Source organism: Kryptolebias marmoratus, linkage group LG7 (genome assembly GCF_001649575.2).
Source record: "Kryptolebias marmoratus isolate JLee-2015 linkage group LG7, ASM164957v2, whole genome shotgun sequence".
Classification (NCBI taxonomy): Eukaryota; Metazoa; Chordata; class Actinopteri; order Cyprinodontiformes; family Rivulidae; genus Kryptolebias; species Kryptolebias marmoratus.
The window spans coordinates 19,460,007-19,468,193 of record NC_051436.1 but is presented as its reverse complement, the minus strand read 5'-3'; the positions used below and the strand labels follow the sequence as shown (position 1 = coordinate 19,468,193).

Sequence of the window (8,187 nt, the reverse complement as noted above, 5' to 3'; positions counted from 1 at the left end):
CACCACCACCACCACCACCACCACCACCCCCGCCCACTGGAGTCTTCCTCCGCTCCTCCTGTTTGCAGTTCACTTGACTCGGCAGCAGAGGGAGCCATTCAGCCACTTTGTTCCTCTCCACCTCTTACAGGCAGAGCTGCTTTTACATGCATGCAGCAGCCACAGTGCGGCTGGAATCACAAATAGGGTGGGGGGTGGGGGGTTTCAGTTCCCCGTAAGCGGAGGCTAAGACGGGTTGCAGCAGCTGCAGAGGTTTACAGTCCTCTGCTGTCACAGCGACGTCCTGCCATCGTTGCTGAAGGATTCTCCTGCCACAGTGTCACAGAGCTTTCTAATGAAACCATCAAACTGTGGTGCAACAAGCAGGCAATAAAAGGGATTTTTTTTAATGCAGAAGCAAAAAATACTGTATTTGCAGAAGTGGCAGATAAACGTAAAACATCTGCCAGCTTCATTTATTCATTAGGCAGTGGGCTGGCTTGTTTTTTTTTAAATTTCCAAATGACTCTCTCTAATGGAAGTCAGCAAGCCGTGTGTGGCTGTCATTAAAATGTGTTTAGTGCTTATTTATGCTCGCCCTCTTCGTAGCGAGCGGTGATTTATCTCCGGGGTCCAAAGAAGAGATTTGTCTCGAGAACAGCCCGAGTGATTTGCATTAGTCTACTGAGCTCCATTTCATTGTCTCATTTTTTTTTGGACAAATTAGATAACAAGGAACTCAAACCAACCCGTTTTGTTTTTTTGTTTTATAGAATTAATGGAGTCGAGGCTTGTTTTAGTTAGCATCTTCTGCAACTCAGCAGACTGCCAGCGTGATCTGTGTTAGCAGCGTCTGAGGGTTCGGGCCGTAAGTTTAGTTCTGTTTTCCTGCCTCGCGGGCCAGGATCGCATTGATTCTTTCTGCTCTGCTTTATTAGTCGGATTCCGCTTCTCCCTCCTGCTGGTGCGGGGACAGGAATCCTCCAACATGGACGTAGGCGTCCTCTGAGACGCAGGTAGAGCTTTACGAGCACGACTCCTGACTCGAAAAAACATCCCGTTCAGTCGACTTGAAAAAAAAGAAAAAATGGGAAAGCTTGAATAAAAGAAGCATTTCGTGCCAAAGTTTTAAACAAAACCTTCCTGCCATCTGTTGGTGCTCGGAGTGTGTTGGGGGGGGGCTCTAAGCTCTCACAGCACCAGGTTTTAGCTCCGTATCTGTAAAACCGACTGAGTTCTAGTTAGTTTTTTGTCTCCTGAAGTCCCCGCTGGCCTGCGTAGAACACAGTTCGCGCGCAGCGAAGGAACAAACAGCAACACGAGTTCTACCTGATGGCCTGAGCCTCCGCCCAGCTGCACATGTAGGGGGGGCTGGGAGGATGAGGGGGGGGGGACAGAAGTCTCACAAACTTCACTAAAATATGTCAAATTTAGGCTTTAGCATTCCGGGTTTGGTAAAATATGGAGTTTCCTGGTCATATTTTTGGTCTTAATGTTTTTTTTTTTTTTTTTTTTCTTTTGTTGGTGGGGGTGTTTCTATACTTAGTTTCCCTTTTTATTTTCTAAAATACACCCGTTTTAATGTAAGAAGTCTGTTAAAATAAGCTGAGTGCTTTTTTAGATTTATATGTAAAAGATGGATGTGGTTTTAGTTTAGTTTAGTTTTTGTACCCAGCTGAGTTTAGCAAGGCCACCTGATTGTTTTCTAACCTCGTCCAACACAACATATTCTGATCCCATAAGATAAATCTTTTAAAAGACAATTTGAGTTTTTAAAACCCGTCTACTGGTTACCAATTTCTTGTCAGAAACCAATCATCAGAACGGGTCTAAATGAATCCAGCTCTGAGTTTAACTTCCTGGATCTGAAGCTGAGGAGTCGCTCTGATTGGCTGTAAAGTTCCAGTCAGAACAGGAAGTCATTACAGCAGCTTATTATTCCTAAAGTGTTGTGCCCAAAAATCCAAAAATCCAATCAGGTACAGGCCAGATTCTATAAGAGAAAAAAGAAGATGCTTTTTGAGGATCTTTGTTCTGTAAGGACCACTTTTTTTTAAAAGCTTCAATCAGTAGAACCGCTTTTCGGTGTTTTTTTTTTTTTTGCTGAAACACAAAAATGTGCCGTGACGATTACTGCGAGAGAAGAATCCAGAAGCTCGGTGAAGCCGTGACAGGAAGTTGTGAGATGTTGCAGGGAGTCTGACGTACACAGCCTGCATGTGACTTAACGCTGTTCGCACGCTTCGCCTTCGCAGCAACGCAGGCAGGTGTTGGCAGAACTCGGCAGGTGCAATCTCCACTTTTCTCCCGAGCTCTGCGTCTCCACGGCGACGCTGGGCTCCCCCTCTCCTCGCGCGCCCACGCCATCAGCTTCGGAGCTAATTGGGACCCCCATCTCTCTGTAACTGGGGGGTGGGGTGGTGATGATGGTGATCTGCTGGTAAAAGCGTCGGACGACAGTTTTTGCTGATTTCATCCCGTCTTCTCCCCGCAGTCAGTCCCAGTGACAGCAGCAGGGCGTTCGGTCTCAGCCCAGTTCGGCCCATAGAGACCCCCTCTCTCAAGCACTCAAACGGGGACCTGAGGCTGAACCCCCACTGGAGGCCCCAGAGCCCGAAGAGCCCCAAAAGCCCCAAGGTCCTGCGACTCAGTCCCCAGGAGAGCAGGTAGGCCCGGATGGTTTGAGCTTTCCCAGGGTTGAGACTCGGCTCTCACTGCTCGGTCTTCCTTTCAGCCTGTCCATGAGGGCCAAGCTCCTGGAGTCCGACAGCAATGAGAACGGGGAGTCCAGGGACGACTTTGAGGAGTACCGGCCCACCACGCCGACCCCGCCCGCTGCTCAGAACGGTACGTCGCCGCTCCGCCCGTTGACGGGCGTCTGGGCTATGAGTGGAAGCTGAGTGAATAAGAAATGCGTCCTTGTGTCTCTCTGCAGGCTCCTCGGTGAAGGACAGTCTTCGGCTCCCCCCCTCTCAGGGGGACTCGGGCAGTGAGGAAGGGGGCTACTCCCCAGCCAGCTCCCCCATGCCTGAGAGGGGCTCCTTCGGCGGCGCGATAAAGAACACGCACCGGGCTCTGCTGGGCACCGGCTCCATCTTGGCTTCCATAGGACTGGGTCGGGGTCTGGAGATCCCCCCCAGGGTGCCCCCTCGAACTAACCCCCCTTCCTTAGAGGACCGCACCTGCTTTGAGCTGGAGATCTCCCACCCCAAGCCCCTAATAACGGACCCCCCGACGGTGGATGACCTCATCACCTTCTCCACCTCGGAGCCGCTCCCCAGGTCGGTTCTGGATCTGGTTTCGCAGTACCAGGGGCTGAAACCCCTGCTGCTGAAACCGCTGACGCTGACGCCGCCTCCGCCCAACCCCCGAGAGAGGTCCGGGCCCCGGACGCCGCAGACGCAGACGCACCACAGCCCGCCGAGCCCCAGGACGCCGCAGCGCCAGGGCAGGGCCAGCCCGGGGGAGTGGACCGCCAGCTCGGGTTCCAGCAACGGGGAGCTGAGCTTCGAGGGCCTGGAACACAGAGCAGAGCGGAGGAGGAGGTCCAGCCAAGGCCTGCACGCTTCTCAGCTAGGTTGGTCTGCTTTTCTGCTCGAGTCGGCCTGAGGGGGCCGAGGGTCTGTAGGACCCGCGCAGCGCCGCCGCCATGACGGTTCGTTCCGCCAGAAACCTGCGGCGTGTTGCGTTCAGCTGCGTGTTATTACTCATGGTTGGTTGTGTAGATCAGAGGTCCCCAACCCCCGGGCCGCGGACTGGTACCAGTCCCTGGGTCATTTGGTACCGGGCCGCAGAGAAAGAATAATTAACTTACAGTTTCTGTCTTTTTATTTTCCGAGTCCAAACGACATTTATTTTAAAAAACGACGGGATTCTCTCCACTCCATCCGTCTCTGACTCACTCTTGATGCGTGTCAGAACGCTTATCTAGGTCTCGTGATCTGTTACCACTAAAAACAAACATACAAGCAGCTAAACGAGTAAAAAACAAACGTCTCTGGAAGCCCTAGATGGGACGGTCTGGTTACTGAGAAACAGGCACAGGGCTCCCACTGATTCAGCGTTATGGTGAGTTGGATTCTTTGTGCTCTTTATATTTGTGGTGCATCTTATTTTGAAGGGGCGTGTTTAAACACAGAGAACATCAGAGGGAGGAGAGGCTGTTATTCATGTTGATAACGCAGCTAACAAAGCTGCGAGGACACGTTGGTTTTACGTTTCTTATGTTTTTTTTAAAAAAAAAATCCTGTTTTCATGCCGGTCATTTTATTTTGTTGTATTTATCTGCCACACCTTTAAAGGCCGGTCCGTGAAAATACTGCCTGATAATGAACCGGTCCGTGGAGCTAAGAAGGTCGGGGACCGCTGGTGTAGATATTCTCAGACGGAGGCGAGGATGAGACACACGAGCGTCAGACCGGACTGCGGCTCGTCATCGAACCTCGGTGAGCTCCCAGACAGCGGATAATCTGTCAGACGGTTCGAGAGACACGTTACCCAGGCAACAAGAGAGGGGGGCGCTCTAGGAGCTCTGCTGCCGTCTTTTCCTACAGTAGAATGTTGCACGGCCGACTGCAGAGCAGGACACAACTGTGTGGACGCTCTTTAGGTTTTAACAGGGAAGAGCCAACTTTCCCGATCAACCAGACGTGGATCACATGACCCTGTGACGCACGCTGCATGGCTCCTGTACGTCCAGGTACTCCTACACCTACAGCCTGACCTCTGATCAGATCCACCACAGGAGAAGGCTAAGGTCCACACACAGCTGGAGTTTTAATGCTTGTTAAGAAAGCAATCCGTCATTCCAACAACTGTGACGATTCAACTTCTTAACCAAGAAAAACAACATTTAAGATGTTGACACACATCAAAGTAGACATTAATCTAAAATGGTTGTTATGTTTCTTTGCTCGTAAACAGCAGGTGACCTTCCTCAGTCCTGACAGAATGTTCTGCCTCCTCTTCCCCAGGCCCAGGCTCTGATTGGTTAATGTTGTCCTGGCTGAGACTCCGCCCACAGACAGTCCAGCTCTGACCTCCTCGGCGCCACGCCGTTCCTTCACGGCTCTCGCAGAATGAACACTTTCCCTTTTCCCTTTTTTGTTTTTGTCGGGCAGGAGGGAATGCATATCGCCCACCACCATTCATGCCAGAGTTTTAAAACTAACATCATCTTCTTTATGAGAAATGAGTTATACGCATTTTTGGTCAAACCTTAAAAACAAAAACAACATTATACATGATCCCACACAAGTCACGGGGTCTGTCAACACTCAGCGTCTGTTGTAAACCATTTTCAAAAAATTTCAACTTAGCTATAAAATCAACTGAATTGTAGCTATTGCTGCTTTGGTTAAGGTCGATTAGTGTGGCAGCCATCTTAAATTGACTCGACTAAAAGGTAATCAGCTGCAGAGGTACATCCTGTCATTACTTTCTGAGAGTTTCATTAAAATCTCTTCAGTGGTTCGTGAGATATTTTGCCAACAGACAGACAAGGTTTACTGCAGTAGTTAATGTCAATGTATTAAACGAAGATCTTGTGTGATCTGTTAGCACTTAGAGTGCGTGTTGGGGATCAGTCTCAGCTACTACCACACCAAATCGTAGCTCAGTATCTCTAAAACCGACTGAGTTACATTCATTTATGTGTTTGCTGAATTTGATTAGCTGTGGCAGCCATCTTGAATCGAACTGACTCCAAACAGTAATCAGTTGTAGAGGTACATCCAGCGATTACTATCTGAGAGTTTCATTCAAATCCATCCAGGGGTTCACAAGATATTTTGCTAACAGCCAGACAGACAAAAGCGTTATCGCTCGGTTTGTTTCGCCTCTGGTGTTTGGTTAGGTTTGCGTGAAGCTCATCGCTGAGTCTGGATTAAGCTCCGTGAGCACAGAGGACACAGGAAATGGTATAAAATGTCACTTGTTCTCTTCGTACAAGTCATGTTGCTTCACGATGTTTTACCCCGAAGGTTATTCAACAATCCTTCGAAGGCTCTGGCTCTGTTCCCAGCTGTAACCGTTGTTTTGGGAGCGAGCTCCTCCTGGGAACGTTTCCCCACAGAACGCCTCACACAGCCTCAGCCCAAACACCGAACGCCGGGCCATCGATAACCGATGAGTGCTTCAGCCGAACATGTCCGCCTGTCTGTCTGTCGCCAAAATATCTGAGGAATGAACGTTTCTGAAACCTCCCTGAAGTACTGAACGTACGTCTGTTCAGGATCCCCACGGCAGCTCATCAACAGCAACAAACTTACACTAAATACAAACCCAAACGCTCCCATTTTTCACGAGACTTTTTCTCTGGACACAGTCGTTCTTTGTCTCTCAAATATTGTTCCCAAATGAGTGTGAATCTATTTAGTGAGCCGAGACAGCATGATTAGTGCCCAGATGTGCCTGAGGCCGGTCACAAGAAAAGACCACTTTTATCCCACAGCACGAGGCCACAGATGTCCCAGGTTTTCAGGTAGCGTGCAGTTAGCATGCTGACTGCAGGAATGTCCCCCAGAGCTGGAGCCCCTGAAGTGAACGGTCATTTCTCCACCACGTGTAGCCACACCAGCGTCCAGCGCCTTCACCTCCAAGATGGCCTGAGACCGGCCGTCAGAGACCGTCTGCGTGCTCGCCGTCCTCGTCGGGGTCTCCGCCCGACTGCAGTTCGACAGGAGCGGGCAAACGCTGACATTTGATGGCGTTCTCTTCATGGAAGAATCCCGGTTTTCTCTGCACAGGGCAGATGGCTGCCTGCGTGATGTCAGCGATGAGACTGGAGTGGCCCACGGTGGCGGCGGGGTTATGGTACGGGCAGGCGTATGTTATGGATAAAAAACACAGGTGCATTTTATCGATGGCAGTTTGAACACGCAGAGATACCGTGACGAGATCCTGAGGCCCATTGTTGGGCCGTTCATCCACAACCATCACCTCATGTTGCAGCCTGATAAGGCGCCACCCCATTCTAAGGATCTGTAACAATTCCTGGAAGCTGAGAACATCCCAGTCCTTGCACAGATTCACACTCATTTGGGAACAATATTTGAGACACAAAGAACGACTGTGTCCAGAGAAAAAGTCTTAGAGCGCTGAGTTCAGCTCGTGAAAAATGGGAGCAGAAACCAAAAGCGGGCAATAAGCATTCCTCCGAGCAGTGCCAGGCCTTTAATCAGGCTCGGGCGCTGTCAGCGTCTGAACGCGGAGGGTTTCTGCTCCCCCGTCAGCAGACTGGCTGCTCGGCTCAGTAATGCCATTTGGCAGACACGTCACATCTGCCAACAGCGAAAAAAAAAAAAAAAAATGTTCATTCAAGGCAATTTATTCGGAGTTTAATGTTCTTGTCAGCGTTAGTTTATGCTTTGTCTACCGCCATAGCAACTCTGTCAGCCACTTCCACGGCACTGTGCTGCACTTAATTTAGACTAATTACATCAACATTCTGCCGCCGTAATTGTCCCATTTCTTTTAGCCGAATAACATGTCACTTTCATGCTCCTGTTTTGATCCGTTTCGCCGCATCGAGGCTCGTGGGTTTACGCGGAACGCTGCGCGAGGGCTGCATTCAGATCAGCTCCCAGGAAGTGTGACCCTGGTTGGGAAGCCGTTTGCAGAATGACAATTAAATCAGCTTTAAAATGAAAGGATGAACGCTGTTTCTCTGTTAAACAGATGGTTCAGATCTTTGATGGAGACGTTAGGAACAGTCAGTATCTTACCTGCTGGAGGTGGCGTTTTGAGCAGCCTCAGTTTGGAGAAACGGAGTTTAATTCTGAGACAACTGAGAAGCTAATCTGTTAGCTGTGACATCAGTGACGGGGCCCAGAATATGGAGCTGAGGGCAGACGTTTGGTCCAACTAGGGTCCTTTTTTAAAAAAAAAAATCTATCCTTTGTCAGGCATATAAAACAGCTTTTTCTCCAACACGACACCCTGCCCTTTCCTCCACACTCTGCTCTGACTGATGTCACAGCTCTCTTTAACACAGAAGCCCCCCCCTCTAACTCTGATGTGCTCTTGTCTCCAGTTTTGGACCTGCCCCTGTGCCAGGACACGCAGGACTCGGACGACAAGGCTCTGGTGCCCTACGCTGCCCTCTGGAGCCCCAAACCCCCCTGCCTGGAGGTCAGCGTCATTCCCCGGCCCCGCCCGTCCCCCATCCGCCCCCGCATCGACCCCTGGAGCTTCATCTCGGCGGGTGGC

At 50.2% G+C, this 8,187-nt stretch overlaps 1 protein-coding gene across 1 annotated transcript in view; it reads left to right on the top strand.

The window, feature by feature from the left end:
- LOC108239385 (mitogen-activated protein kinase kinase kinase 11) overlaps positions 1 to 8,187 on the top strand; it is a gene marked incomplete in the record, with an annotated part of 54,833 nt that overhangs the window by 38,564 nt on the left and 8,082 nt on the right. Inside the window, 5 exon segments of the mRNA XM_025007201.2 lie at positions 2,474 to 2,645; positions 2,714 to 2,826; positions 2,915 to 3,556; positions 4,281 to 4,424; positions 8,012 to 8,187. Coding sequence (XP_024862969.1) covers positions 2,474 to 2,645; positions 2,714 to 2,826; positions 2,915 to 3,556; positions 4,281 to 4,424; positions 8,012 to 8,187 — 1,247 coding nt within the window.